Source organism: Nuphar pumila, chromosome 13 (assembly GCF_984573655.1).
Source record: "Nuphar pumila chromosome 13, dmNupPumi1.hap1.1, whole genome shotgun sequence".
NCBI classification, from domain to species: domain Eukaryota; kingdom Viridiplantae; phylum Streptophyta; class Magnoliopsida; order Nymphaeales; family Nymphaeaceae; genus Nuphar; species Nuphar pumila.
Window position 1 is genome coordinate 72,523,067 of NC_143261.1, and position 16,129 is coordinate 72,539,195.

The 16,129-nt window shown below is 37.9% G+C and overlaps 1 protein-coding gene across 1 annotated transcript; it reads left to right on the plus strand.

Annotated features, from left to right (window-relative positions):
- The first annotated feature begins 2,751 nt into the window (after window positions 1–2,751).
- Window positions 2,752–15,740, plus strand: LOC149818689 (uncharacterized). The gene is made up of 8 exons (XM_089985190.1): window positions 2,752–3,029; window positions 3,235–3,328; window positions 6,089–6,208; window positions 6,299–6,347; window positions 12,181–12,280; window positions 12,413–12,474; window positions 12,669–12,727; window positions 15,400–15,740. The coding sequence occupies exons 1-8, from the start codon at window positions 2,878–2,880 to the stop codon at window positions 15,502–15,504; spliced, it is 741 nt and encodes a 246-aa protein (XP_089841316.1). The 5' UTR covers window positions 2,752–2,877; the 3' UTR covers window positions 15,505–15,740.
- Window positions 15,741–16,129: the final 389 nt, after the last annotated feature.

A 16,129-nucleotide genomic window follows, 5' to 3' on the forward strand; every position in this document is an offset into this window, starting at 1 on the left:
AAATTAAATTGAAACTTAAATTCAAATTGAAAATTCAAACAAAAATTTGAGACATAAATTCAGCTTTATCTATTGAAAGATTATGAAAATTTTGCAGGTATTACACAACTGCATTCTAGAAATTGTAAATTCAGAGGTTGGTCTGATCGTAGAACTTCTCAATACATGGGACATCGTGACTCGAGTAGCTAGACATCAAAGGTCCCAACCAATTAAGAGTTGTGCATCATACGCTGCCTAAGATGCCCAATTAGATACCCTTTGCATTCATTCAGTTCAGTAACCTGTCCCAAAAAGATTAGTCGGAACTAACCATGCTCACAAGGTTGTTGTCCTCTTAAAGGGTGGTGATGGCCATGAGCCTACTCATGTTGAACTTATGGGACCTAGAATGCTAATAGCTGCATTAGGCGATCACTTAAGTTTTTGTTTGTCCACGAAAGACTTGAGTTTGTATTTTAATGAAAGCATTGACAAAGATGAGACCATCTTGGGAGTATGGTTCATAGTGTTTTGATTAAACCCATTCACTATTTTTGGTCTCGTTGAAAACCACAAGTGGATCCACCATAGGTGAAGTGAGCTCCTCCCTCTAGAGGCTCACAAGTGCAGATGACTTGTGTGTTGGAAGAACACATGGGTGCCTCGTGGTGTTCAAGGCTGGAAGACAGTCTACCAAAAACTATGAAGGGGTGTGCCAACCTTCATGTTTGCCTACAACCTTTGAAGTAGAAACTTACTTAGTGGACTAGGCAATCTTCAAGTGAGTAGAGATGATGTAGACTTAATTACAGAGGAACCCAATCCACATCCGTTGTCCCAAGATTTCAAAATGAATCTGAATATTGCAAGCACAAATTCAAAATAGATGCACCAATTACCCAAAGCAAATCCATTTTGTGGTTCTCCAGATCCAAGCTCCAAGCTCTATCCAGTTGTGGGACCTATGTCTAGGTCGTCACCTTATTTCAACATTGAAGGCACAAGTGAGATGTCCCTCTTGGTCTAAGCAAAGAGACAAGTGGGCCCACCAGGGGGGGTCCACTTTCTCTAATTTTGGATGCTAGGATATGTGGGCTGCTTTATGAAGGGCCTAAAAGTAGCTTGGCTAATTTTTGTGAAGTCAAGGAGGACTCTACTGGTTTTAGCTTAAGCCAAAATTAGGTAATCCAAGTTTAGCTTTAGTTCAAGTATGCTTATATATTTTTAGCTTAGGTCTAGTAGGTTTTATCTCAGATTAGATTCATCTTTAACTTTAACCTTAGTAACTTGTGAGGGTGTAAAATCGTTGTGAGCATGAAGAAAAAAAGAAGGAAATTCTCTACCTCACTCAAATTCTTCTTTCTCTCTCTCTCTAGATAACTCTCTCTCTCTCTATATCAAGTGGACCTAGTCATTCTCTCTATCTTCTCTATTTCTCTATTTCTCTAAGGCATTGTGGTTCTGGCCTCTAGTAGGTCTTGGATTCCTTGGACCTTGGTTGTTGCATAAGCTTCAAGGGTTGATCGTGTGGACACATCTATGCAAGAACCGATGTTTCACCTCTTCCTGATCCAACTTCCATCAAAGTCGACCTTCTAAGCCCTTCAACTAGTAGTAGACACTTTTTAGCAAGTCTTTTGAACCCTAGTAAATTGAGTCCTTACCTTAACCCAAACCTACCCTTGAACTCACCTAAATTGAGTGAAGCTAGTTTTGAGCTAGTTTTGTGTTCTGCAAAAACTTGTCTAACTTGACGTAGTTGTATCTCCCAAACCAGAGTTGATTCAAGGCAGGAATTTCAACCTTAGGCTCTCCCATGTGTCCCCAAAAATCATATTTTTTAACTAACCCACCAGATTTTATATTTGAACATGTTAGAGTCAAAACAGAGTCTTGACCTTGTTAAACCCTAATCCCATTGGCCTTATCTCAAGTTCATATCTCTTGAACCCAGTGGAGTTAGGCCCTAAAATTTTGTAAGTACCTTATTCTTCGTGTCTAGAGTCTTGTCCTAAATTTTGGCATTTTTTTGTACATCCATTTGAGAAAACTGATTTTTTACCAAACCCTGTCAGAACCAAACATAACTTGTCTACCCTGTTTACCATTTTGACCTATTGACTTGGACCTAAACCTAACCGAGCTTACCCCTGCCTAAAAATTCTTAACCCAAGCCCCACCACATATCAAAAACATATCAACTCCAAAGCCCCTAGACACGCACTTGGTCATACCCTAAGGCATGAGGAACCCAACATCGACCTATGCACCTTGATGACATTGGATAGAAGTAAACAAATTATAGAATTGTAATGGGTCAAGTACCATTAGAGAATACCATAACTCACCCAAATAACAAATTTTCCCATTTAGGTTTTCGAGATTTGTCGGATCACAAAAATGAAATCCCAAACTGAGACCTACATAATTTTAGAAATTTATTTTTATTAAAAATAATATAAAATACTCGAGTCGGTTTGAGTATCTGACAAGAAAGCTAGGTCGGTTCGCTCAACAAAAATCAGGACCCAAACCCATCCTCCTTATTGCTCGGGTGGGGTTTGGGTCGACCCAAGGCACTTTCCATGCTCATACCCGACAATTCTGGTTTGGGTCGTTTTGGGTACCCAATACAAACCGGACCCCTTGACAACCCTAGAAGTAGATCAAAGCACTTATTCGAGCAATTCGTAAATAAGTTGGCCGTTGATTGATATTTTCTCTCCGTACAAGTAGTTAAAATAGACAAAATTAAGGCAATCATATGTGATTTTTTTTTTCCAAAAAAAGGGGATTTTCAGGGTCGGGAGCTGCGGCATCAGCACCATCACAATCGCTACGACAGGTTGGGGAGGAGGAGGAAGGAGAGGGTCGATCGATCGATCGAAGCAGGTGATGGCGGAAGACTTGGTGCTGGACACGGCCATCAGAGATTGGGTGCTCATCCCTCTCTCCCTTGTCATGGTCCTCATCGGCGTCCTCCGCCACTTCGTCTCCAAGCTCCTTCGCTCCTCCCAGCCCCCTGACCTCAAGATCCTCAAGGAAGGGTACGCCTTCTCCTCCAACCCTTCTTCATTTTCGTCGATTCGATTTGATTTTTTTTTATTCAGTCGTTTTTTCCTCCTTCATTTTCGATCTTCCTCTCCTAACCCATCTGTCTGAAAAACGCTGCATACAACCGAAGCGAAGCTCCTCGTATTGCTTTTCTCTTGTACGAATTCCAACCCTTCTCTGCTTGGGTGGTTTTTCCAGGCAGGTTGTTGTTAGAGCGAGGAATCTGAGAGCGGCCGCGAACTTCATCCCCGCGAGCTCATTTCGCGCTCGAAGGGCCTATTACACCAACGAGGTGGGTAACCATTCCTTTTTTTCCTTTTTGGATTTCGGATATTTTGTCTATTTTGATGCGTATTCATGTTTTCTTCTTTGGGTTTCATGACCTTGCGTGGTTAAATGATCTGGAGTTACTGAGTTTGGGATTGTGGGTTGGTGTTGATTTAGTGTTTCTATTGTTTTGGGGCCCTTGAATTTGGATTTTTGCCTCCTTGGTTGCTCGAGAGAAGTGTTTGGTGAGCCTATTGATTCTCATTTTGTTAGTTTTCTTAGGTAGGGCAGAGGTTAACGATAATGGTTCTTTTAATCTAATGATGCAAGTTGCTGAACTATTGGCACCGTTATAGTGCCCTAAGTTTCTAGCAGTGGTAGTAGTGGCTGCAGTAGTGGTAGTAGTGGCTGCAGTAGTAGTAGTAGTAGCAGCAGCAACAACAAAAACAAACAAACAAGCAATAATAGTAGCATGGGCAACAACACGTGGATGTGTCGACATGCATACTTAAAACTAATCGACATACTAAAACGTGCATCTTTTTTGGAGTTTGCATTAGGTTCTCATGAGATTTTCCTTTCCAATGTATAGGTCTGCCATCAACTTGACAATCCTACGCAAGGTTGTTAAATGCGATAAGGCGAAGCGAGGCATTGAGCCTGTTATGAAGCAAGGCGTTGAAGCGTAAGCTTCATGATTAAAATAATAAAATATATAATATTAATAAAATAATAAAAAAATTAAATAAGAACTACTAATAAACGAGAGTATAAAATAAATACTACGTTCCTATAATTAACTTGTATTATTCATTTTCTTATATGCATGCACATGTAAACCACAATTAAGTTAGACTCATAGTGCAAGATAAAACAAGTTATATCTACAATCATGAAATCATATTGAATACATGTGGGGCCATCTCTAAATTGACCTTTTCTAGAAATACCTTCTATGCACAAAATTTTTGTTGTAATAATAGAGTTCAAATGCACAATTAATATAAAATAAGTTAATTCCTCAACTATTATACAAAACTAACATTCACAAAATCACAAATGAATAAATAAAATTAAAAATATCTCTTTAAATATTTAACAAAATGTAAACAAGACACCTCTTCAAGTCAAATAACATCAAATATTTAACAAGTCATAAGTCTTAAATGTCTCCTTAAAGGCAAATAAGGAAAAGAAGGAAAGGGAGGCAGGAGGTTGGCGACCTCCGGCCGACGTCTCCAATGAGAAAAACAGCGAGAGAGGTGAGAGTACAGGGAAGAGATATACCTGGGAACCACCGGCGTCGGGGTTCATGCGAGGTGCTGCGTCGAACGAGGAGTGCCGAGAAGGATTCTGGTGAGGTAGTGCCAGCCAAAGACAAAGAGAGCAACTCCGGATGGTCGGAGGGCACATAGAAGAAGAAGAAGGCTGGTGATGCTGTCGCCGGTCACCAACGGAAGTAGAGAAGGGGAAAGGGAAATCGGGGGTGGTTGGTGACAGCAGGAATACCCAGCAAAGGGGAAAGGGGGGTTAGGGTGCCTAACGGGAGGGTGTCGATGCTAGCAGAGAGGGGGGGGGGGGGGAGATAAAGAGAAGAAGAGGGAGGGGGACGACGATGTTGTCGTTGATGTCTTCTTGCCACCGGCCACTGGTGGTCGCTGAGGTGGATGCCGGCGAACACAGAGAGAAGGGAGCGACGGGGCCTGTCAGCAGAGGGGTGGCTCACCGTAGCTCCGGTGAGGGATGCTGCGGGTGAAGGTCATCAGCACGATCGTTGGCAGTTGCGGAGAAAGGGGAGGAGACGGGAGTCAGAGAGACGGAAGGGAGGAGGAGAGAGAGTGTGGCGAGGGTTTTACCCCTCGCCCCTCTCAGCCTGCATCTTTTAAAGACGCAGGCTTGATTATTCGAGAACCCGGGCCCCGGGGCGGGTTCGGGCCAGGCTTGGATCCAATCTGGGTCTGCCACTGCAGAACGACCTTGGATGCGTGTCTGACACGTGTTCAATACAGGTTTTTTTTTGCTTTACATGATGCGTACACCTTAGAAGCGAAGCTCGCCTCGACACGAGGCGTGCGCTTCACCCATGTGAAGCGTGCACATCAAGCCTGCAAACGCCTCCCTAAAACACCTCAGTTCCTTGAGTTTGCGCTTCGCCTTTGAGGCATACGCTTCAGGTACTGAGGCGTTCGCCTCTAGCAACACTGATCCTACGCTCCTCATGAGACCTTGCAGTTTTTCTTTTTTCCTTTTACCCTCTTGACTCCCTTTGGTTTTTTCTTATTCTTGTTTTTACTCTTTTTCATGAGAATTAAAATTTTCTCAAGTACTTAAGGATTTCTTCTTTTTGAGGACCTCATATTAAGTTGGGGATTTCTATTGGCTTTCGAGGGCAATTTGAGTTTTGAACTCTCTATCATAGAACCATGTACTATTAGCATCCCCTTTATATGAAAGTTTTAGGTTCCACTTGTTTGTGAACCATCCCAAGCCTAATAAAATTCTTTTAATCGAATGACTGCTAGTGACCGTATAAAAAATAATTGCAACTATTGGTTTATTGCTAAATAGTGCAATAATCTTTGCATCTCAAGAAACTATGACACACCAACACGCTATGTCACAAGGATACTCCAACTTACTCCTGTGTCATATCTCCCTATATACTATTAGTGAAAATATATCCAAAAACAGCATATCTGGAGTCCTTTTAGCCTTATTTATTGATGTAATGTGTGTGTGTGTGTGTGTGTGTGTGTGTGTGCTAATATATTGTGAGATTTGTCAGGAGAATGGGTTTCTTTATGTTCCCAAAGGGCAGGCACAGAATGCACAGGCTCAAATGTTTTCAGATCCAAACATGGCGATGGATATGATGAAGAAGAACCTCTCAATGATCATACCACAGGTATCTATATCTTATTTTAACAGAGAAGTAACCTTTTTTACTTTTTCATTCAAAATTGTCTAACCTTTATATTTCATTTTGCTCCTTCAGACACTTACTTTTGCATGGGTGAACTTCTTTTTTTCTGGTTTTGTAGCAGGTATTTTTTTCAGTCTGATTATGCTTTTCTGCAGCAGATTTGTCTCTCCATTTATGCATTGTCAAATGATGTTCCTTTCCTTTAAACTTATTAACAATGCTCTCTCTCTCTCTCTCTCTCTCTCTCTCTCTCTCTCTCTCGCGCGCGCGCGCGCTCACATACCCATACCCATCCATCCACCCCCACACACACAGACACACCCTATTGCATTTACCGTTTTGATTGAGAACAGATTAAAAGCATCTGTATAACCCCAATAGTTAATTCTAGTTGATTGCATCCTATAGGATTGTCAAATCAATAGAAATAATCACCATTTGAATACAGATACAGGTCATAATCAATGACTCATTTGGGAAGTTCAATTAACCAATATAAGGAAGAAAACTTAAAGAAAATAGAGAAACAAAAACAACTTCAAATGCAAAAAAATAGATCAGCATTAAGAGGGACCTATAGAAGACTTCTCCATTTGTTTGGAAGAAAGTAAATCCCTTAGAAGATGTACAAGATATACTAGAGGGAGGGAGCAGACTTGAGTGACATAAATAGGTTGTTGATGCTGTATTTGAGATTCAAGAACAGGTGGTGGTGGAACAAAAAAAAATTAGAAATGTATCAAGAAGAGATTCAAAAGGGAGAAAGACAATAAGCATATCTGATGTCAAGAGATAAATAACAAAAAGGAAGCTAAAAAGATTATGAGACTACTACCAATGTATAGGAAACTTTATATCTGATCAATTTGAAAGAAGCTTAAAAGAAAACCTGCAAACATGCCATAATCATGAGAGAAAAAATTAATGAGCTTAACCATGTCAATTTTATTAAGGATGAACGTTAACAAGGCTAGTGAGGCAAACTAAGCAGGTGAACCTAATCAAAGAATGATAGACTGAGTGAGTATTTCCTAAAACTAAAATTGCATTAAAATAGTTGAGAAGAAACAGTTGATTGTGGACAATTATATCCTTATAGAGGCATAGACTTTGTTTGGTAAGATGAGACCTATATGGTTGGTGTAACTTTTTGTGATGCTAAATTTATTTAAGCTTTGGAAGAGATTTGTGGGTAAACATTGTAGAAGTAAATAAAATACCTAAGAACGTAGTTGTTTTCATGTGAAGAAAAAGAAAAAAATTTCCTTCTTGCAGGGAAAATGAATAACAAAAACTTTTTTCTTGTTTGTGTAAACTTATTGAAGAATTTAGGGTAAGTTTGGTTTGCTGGGCTACATGTGATTTTAAATCAAATTTGATTTGGAATCATATGAATAAGGATAACATGAGGCTCCTTGTGATTTTGATTCTCATTTAAATGAGAAAGCAATTCTCATTTGTAAAGGCAAATGAGAGTCCATTTCTCACTGCTCATTTTCTGATGTGTATTTGGCCAATGCTAACGAGATTCATTCTCTTATTTGTATGAGAGTCCAAATCTCACGAGACACAACCAAACATCTTCTTAGGTAAAATCACATATGATTCTCATCAATATGAAGAAAGCTCATGATAATGAGGAGAAGCAAGTATTTTTGCTTATGATTAAGGAGGAAAATGCATTATAATATTAAAGGCATATATGATGGAGTTGAAACTAGTATAAGAGCATTAACTGGGAAGACAAAGTGTATTAAGGGCATCTTTGCTTTGGTCACAGGTGGGGAATGAACAATCACGATTGAGAAAGTGGAAGCTGTGATTGTTGGTCACAAGGTCAATCTTGTGACCAACTTTCACAAGATTCAAGGCAAAACAATCATAGCTGGCAATCCAAATCACAACTTGTGTTTTTCTCATGTTCCACTAACCTTGAGAATGGTGTTGTGATTGTGATTTACATTCATAGTATTTTGAAAGAAACCAAGAGTCACATGACATTGCACACATGCCCTAAAAATCAAGCAGAGTTATGTCAAGGATTTTCATTAAATGCATACTTGTTGTGGAGGGGTGACAACCAATTTTCCTATAACGGTTGGGTTACATCAAGGATCTGCTTTAAGCCCTTTCCTATTTGCTATAGTGATGGATGAGCTTACGAGATCAATTCAAGAAAATGTGCCGTGGTGTATGTTGTTTGCTGATGATATTATTTTGATTGATGAGTCTAGAGTTGGGGTTAATGCTAAGTTAGAATTATGGAGACAGACATTGGAAGCAAGAGGTTTTAAGTTGAGTAAGAGTACGACAGAATACATGGAATGTCGATTTAGTAAGCAACGAAATAGAGATGAGAGTGTAGTGAAGCTTGGTGAGCAAGAAATACCGGTGGATGATTCTTTCAAATATTTGGGATCTATCATTCAAAAGTATGGAGAAATTGATGGAGATGTAAATCATAGGATAAAGGTTGGGTGGATGAAATGGAAGAGTGCAACTGGAGTGTTGTGCGATCGTAGAATGCCATTGCGGTTGAAGGGAAAGTTTTATAGGACGACTATTAGGCCCGCTTTACTATATGGTACGGAATGTTGGGCTGCCAAGAGACATCATATTCAAAAAATGAGTGTAGCTGAGATGCGTATGCTGAGATGGATGTGTGGAAATACAATAAAAGATAAGATTCGGAACGAGGAGATACGTAAGAAGGTAGGCGTTGCACCCATTGAAAATAAGATGAGAGAGAATCGTTTACGGTGGTTTGGACATATTTGACAAAGGCCTAATGATGCTCCAGTTAGAAGGATGGAGAAATGGGAAAATATATTAGTTAAAAGAGGTCGGGGTAGGCCTAGGAAGACATGGATGGAGGTGATAGGAAAGGATATGAATGCTTTGAACCTCACCGAGGACATGGCATTGGATAGAAATGAATGGAGGAGAAGGATTCATGTGGAAGACCCAAAATGATTTTCTTTGTTGGTTCATATCGCCAACCCCAATTGTTTTGGGATGAAGGCGTAGTTGTTGTTGTTGTTGTTGCATACCTGTTGTGGAAGTTCTAGATGAAGTGACATTATAGAAGAACTATAGTCTATATTTTCACATATGAATTAGTTCGAATAAACAAGATGCAACCAAAGAACTTCATCTATGGGAGGGGACTTTGGAAAATAAAGATGAGTTAATGGAACAAAAATGAGTCTATGGAGTGAATGTTTAGTATGAAAGCTAGTGAAATTATGTTTAAGATAAAAGACCTTGTTGTGGACCTGTGTGATAAGTTTAGATACATTGGATCTAGTATACATTGTAGTTGATATAATGATCAAATTGCTAGTATGATTATTGCTGAATGGATGAAGTGGACACAAACAAATAAGGCTTAAACAAGTTCCCTCCATGCACAAACAAGCCATAAAAATGATGTGGTCTTTCATGCCTTTTTTATTTAATTAAGTCAATGACATTGATGTTAATTACTTGTTCTTGTGCATATTCATTTGAGTTACTGGAGTATATTGAATGCCTGTCATACACGTTATTTCAGTATGTGTTTATGTGTACACTACTTACCTACACTTGCTTTCTGTTGTCTATGCTTTCCTTTTCTTGTTCCTTTTTGGTTTTGCTTGCCAGCCATATATTAGTCTGTTTATCACTGCTGGTGGCTTGATAGACTGAGAACTTGAGGGATTATTTCTCTCTCTTGTGCACTTCCCTCTTCCCATTCTTCCAGAAACTGATGGACTTATGATATTCTGAGTTCTTTGCCTTCAGTTTGTGAAAACATTTGATCCTGAGTTTGAGCACTGGCCCTACACAGTTTGATAGTCCACTCTTATAAGGGGTTGTATGCTAGGGTGAGCTAGACTCACTTTCAAAGAAAGGTGGCCTTCACCTTTTAATCGAAAGGCAGCATTGTTCTCTTTTTCCAACTCCTGTGTCATTTATGAATGACTTCCACCTCTGTCATTCTACAACAAGTGCAGATACTGCCAGTGCCAATTACTCCATGATTTAGATCACTGATATTAGTGGTTTATTTGCCCATCATCCACTTGTTTTTATAGGTGAAACTTGTTGTGACATAATCCGGGATGTTGCACTGGCTGTGTGACCTTAGAGACATATTTTGAAGAATTATTGAAATCACAATCTTTCTCTATGAAATTAAAATCAGACAATCTTGTAAGGTAGGTGAATGGTTATTGCATTAAAATGGGTCATGGTCAGGTTGGTGGTAGCCGTCACCATGTGGGTTTCACAATGACTTTGTTTGAACCATTGTTTATGGTATGTAATGGGATCGTGTTGACTTGAAACCAATAACCAACTGTTTCATTAGCAGGGTGTGGGAAATGCAACCAGACCATTATTATCTGTTTCATACTTTTGACTTAAGTGCACATTGAGACCCATTATTGACCCATGCTGCCTGAAATACTCTACAGAAATTAATGGTCCAATGGTTTGTGCTTAACTCTTGTACTGATAGATAAACCTAGAGCTAGTTGGATGCATAGTTGTGGGTTTGGCTTCATTTGGCTAGCCATCTATGAGAAAACTTGTTATAATAATAAATTGGTATAAGAATGATGATGTGCGTTCTGTAGAACATTGTAGGCGTGACTCAAGATCGAGTTATTCATGGTCACAATTTGTTGGAAGAATGTAAATTAATTTCAAAAGTTATGAAGAGCTTTTCTTAAAAGTTTCTCAAAGCTTTGTTTACAGAAAGATAACTATTTAATTACATCTTGAGCTTTTGGTTATTGTGTTTTATTTCATATACAAAGTTCAAATATATTTGGACTTAAGATTTGCATGCATCTGGATCAATATAAACCATAGTCACCTGTATCGTTAAAGGTAACTTCTCATCAAGGGTATTCTCGGAGAGATTTTCAAAAGTTGATAAATCTCGGGAATATAAATAATAACAAAAACTAAGAAAATAATAAGTTTTGCATTATTTTTCTTTTAAAAATATAAAGAAACATGTTTTAAAGGTTTCAAAATATAAAAGAAACAAAAAAACAGGAAATGCAAACTTAAAATAAAAAAAATCCCAAAAATATTGTGATATTATCGCGATAATATCACGATGTTTTGTCTTCTGGTGATATTTTGAAAATATTGCTAGATATTACCTTTAATATCGGCTACCTTAAAATATTGGTATTTCTCGCGATATTTTCAAAATATCGCTGATATGTTTACAGTGATATAAACTAAAATGGTGCAGATCCATCATGTTGCATCCAGATTTCTTTTCATGGTATTCACATTGGGTTGGATCTTTTTAGCGTAAGTTATGATTTTAAATAATAAAATACTGTCAAATCTATCATTTGGTGTTGATCTAAATGTATTTTCTGTTGATGCAGAGCAGCACCTAAATATAGGATTCAATGTAGCTGCCCTTTTTAAATACATCATATTTTCATGTAAAAACCATTTGGTTTTGTTTATTAAATAGCCTAGAATATTTTTTGTCGTTTTGGTAAATTTTATGACATTCTAGAACATTTGTAATGCTTGTAGTATGCATTAGCATAGTAGCTTTTGAATAATGTCATCTACTCCTAAAGTTTCTTCTTATTGTCTTTGGAGTCCAACTTGGTATGGTTATCCTTGACAATCTTAAAGCCCTAATTGATGACTAGGAAAGAACTTGCCTAGTTGTTGACTAGGTTGACTAACAGGGTGTGTCGGTCAACTAGTGTCTGGTTGCCTAGGAGGCCTATGGCTAGTCACAGTCCAGTGCTTAGGTCGAGTCATAGTTGCTTGTTTGACTACTAAGCTTGTAAGCTTTTTCCAGTGGGTGACTTAATGAAAGCTTTGTTAGGAAGATAAAAAAAATATCCTTTTACTAGGTCTTAGCATGCTGAATTATATCTTTCTTTTGGGTTTTAAACTGTAGTGATCACTGTGCTATTTCTTCGCAGCCAAGATACCCTTCCCACTCACTCAAAGGTTCAGATCCATGTTGCAGAACGGAATCGACTTGAGCACTGTTGATGTCAGCTACGTAAGCAGTCGTTCATGGTAAAGCGCTTTTTGTTTTCTCAGGCCTTTTTTTTTCAATGGATTAATATCATTGGAGATATCTCTATTTTCAGTGGTCAGCCTCATGAAACACTAATTTTTTTTGCATTACTTTTGCACTAATTTTTTCAGGTATTTTCTAAACCTCTTTGGTTTGCGAGGTCTATTCAGTCTCATTCTTGGAGAGGAAAATGGTCAGTATTGTTCCATCATTTTTCTTTCCACATAATTTCTTTATGTTTTCTATTAGTGAAGCTCGAATTTATTATATGTAAGGATCTTATGTGCTCTTAATTTGTGTGAAATATGAAGTAACAAGAAATTATTTATGTCATTGATTCTCATAATCATAGTATTTACTATTAAAATTGTTTTGTTGGAATTTCAGCCACCGATGACACACAGCGGATGATGCAAATGAGTGGGTTTGGTTTTGATCCAACAAGGGTATTTCTGTTTTTCCCTTTTCTGTTGCTTTTTTCCCTTATGATGTTTGTCTAAGTTCCAACAAACTATTTTTGTGCAAGCAAACTTCTTTCAGGTTATTTAATACTAATATATGTTTTGGTGCCAAGGCATTATGCTTATGAATTTAGTAATGGATTGGCCTAAATTCCTTAGGTTTAGCTTTCTCTCTTCGATAATTAGAAAACAAATTGCAAATGGGGGAATGGGGATTAATGAGTGAGAGCCTTTTATGACCATGTAGTGAACTGATGTTACCTAAACAAGACAAATATGTTTGGTACTCCTAAATTCTTTGATACTGATAACTTGTGTAATCAAATGCACAACTTGCTTTCCATTCTTAAGCTGACAAAAATTGGCACTATGCACAGTTTGTGGTCCTGCTCAGCCTTCCAATCACTCAGATTATGCATGCTCAAACTTTAAGTGGGCTTTTTCCAATTGAAAGTTGTATTCGACATCTTTTAATTGGCCCAAAAGAAGTTCAAAAGGGAAAAATGGATATATACCTGGACATGGGGGCTGCTCTCAATGTGGAATTGTGGATATAGGATGTCAGTTCATAAGGCTGATGAGAGCATTTATTTGGAATGGGTCTACCTCGGTCTCTTGGCTGCAAATTTGTAACCTACCTATTGAATTTGGTGGACTGGTATCAAGAGGGTTTCTCGGCTGAACAAAGCATTGATGGGCAAATGGTGGCGGGGAATTTTACAGTGGACAAGCCATGGTCTTGATTGCTTTTCAACAAATAGAAGATGAATTCTATTCGTGGATTTGGACAACATCGACTTGCTTGAAACGAGGCTTAGTTCTATGGAAAGATTGGCACTTTGTAGTTTGCACATTTTGTGATCTTGTTCAGCCTTCCAATCACTCAGATTCTGCATGGCCAAATTTTTAGTGGGACTTTTTCCAATTGAAAGTTGTATTCAACATCTTTTAATTGACACAAAAGAAGTGCAAAAGTGCTTAGTTATCAAAGGCATCGTCTAGGTGCCGCATAGGTGGGATAGGCTTAGGGCCACCACCTAGGCTTATGGGTCTCGGTGGTAGGGCCCTGTGTCCTCGCCTAGGTTATGGGAATATGGTTGCCCTTTTCTTCCCTTCTTCCTACAAGCTTTTTTTTTTCTTCCCTCTTCTTTCTTTCTTTTTTTTTGCTCCTTTTGCCCCCTCCACCTTCTTCTCTTTTTTTACCTCTTCTTTTTCTTTTTTTTCCTCTTTCCTCTTTTCTTTTTCCTTCTTAGTTTTTGTCTTATTTTTTTCTCTTTTTCTTCTTCTACCTCCTCTCACCCCTTCACTCTCCTTTTCTTCTTCTTCCTTCTTCCTTCTTTTTCTTCCTTTTTTTCTTCTGTTCTATTTTTGTTCCTTACATGTATGCTTATGTTTTATGTTCCTTACATGTAATACAATTTTACGAATTTTGCAATATGTTACACTTACATATTTCATTTATACACAATCATATGTTAGTTACTAAATTTAACTATTTATTGTAATATTTCTGCTTTTCTTTGTTTTATTTTTTTGCTCCCACCTAGGGTGATTGGTCCTGCCTAAGGCCCTGACTAGTCCTTTTGGGGCCCTTCCGCCTAGGCCTCGACTAGCGCCTTTGACAACTAAGCAAAAGGAAAAAATGGAGATGGGGGCTGCTCTCAATGTAGCGGTCCTTGTGGCTGGAAATGAACAATTGGATTTTTAAGGGAGTTTCTTTTCATGTCAATAACATTAATAAATCTGTTTGAAGGGAGGCACTTGCTTGTGCTGGATAAAATGGTGAATAGTGACCTATGTTACATTTGGGGTTCTTAGAGCCAGCCAATTATAGTTTTTTTTCCTTCTTGCTCAATTGTTTAGTGACTTCTTGTTGCCTTTCTTTGGTTACTTTCATAAAAATGTTTTACCTCTTTTCAAAAATATATAAAGTAGCATGTTAGGTTCTAAATAGTTTTTATCTCCTAAACCGTCCTAAATGGCTTAAGGCATATGTACAAGTGTTGCTTAATTTGAACTTTCTGACGTATCTCATATAATGTACTTAGTAGATGACACGCTTCACATGATCTACTTTTCATGTTTAGAAGTGTTTTTAGATTTATCAGAAAATCAATGGCTCGTATTGCACTAGAACTTGATAATGAAAAAATGATTTTTCTGATTAGATTAGTTCGATCTAAGTCACGGGTTTTAGTAAATAAACAGTAATAAATGCATCTACTAGTTTAGATTAAGCAGAAAAAAAAAAGAAAAAACCTGTAAAAATGTTTCTTTGGAAGTCTTTAGGACATTTAGGAGATAAAACGTTTTTCTGTCTAGGAGATACACGCTCCTCTCTCTCTCTCAATGTAAATAATTGCCTTAAAAGTCTCAAATTCATACATGATGCTGACAGGTATGATGGCATTACAAAAATCTTAGAAATGCTTTGTTTTATTTTTTATTTGTTACGATTTCCATCAATCATCAATTGTTCACTTGCATCTTATGTTACCACACACCACAACATTCCCTGTAACTTGTTAAGATGATAAAAATATTCCGGAGTTCAGAATCTGAACTATCTTTTTCCTTGTTCATCACCCAGAAGTTAATAGAATTGTTTCTGTTGCTTCCCAATGGTGGGTAATATTTTGTGATCTGTTATGTGCCAGAGTTTGAGTGCTGAGAAGGATAGTCTCGACATAGTTCAGCATGAGTGGATGTTACCCCAGATGGAGCAACGTGCTGAAGCTGTTTTAAGAAAATTAGTCGGATAGCTGATTGGTGCTATTGTTAATGACGTCCTTATTTAGGAGTTTGATGTAATGTTATTTTTTGCTGCTTACATGTCCAGGCATGTAAAACAAAAGCATTTTTGAGTGACTAAACGGATCATGGCATTGTATATTGCTTGGATGTGTTTGTACCACAAAGCTAGTAACTGATTGAACCATCTGGGCAGATGAGGCCCGTGAGATTTATCATCATTCAGTTCGGCAGTGTTTGACTGGAATGTGCTGATTGATATCCACGTTTGAGTGTGAGTGCGGCCTTATTTCTTGCTAAAAAATTCTGTATCTATTATCCATGGAACTATGATCTGCAAAAGCCCCAAAATAGTGATTTTTGAAGTTTTCACAATGCTCCTTGCTTCCCCATACATCAAGATCTGTGTATTCTTTCATTGGATAATCTGCACGTCAACTGTTGGAATGATGATAATGTGGGCTTTGCAGATCAATCACTCAACTACGAAGATGGCTAATGAGGTTATTGTTAAAATACAATGCATATATATATATATATATATATATATATATATATATATACAGTCCAATAGGGACTGTATTATATCCTTTATTCTCTTTTTAGTCTTTTTGTTTTTGTTTTTTGTTTTTTTGT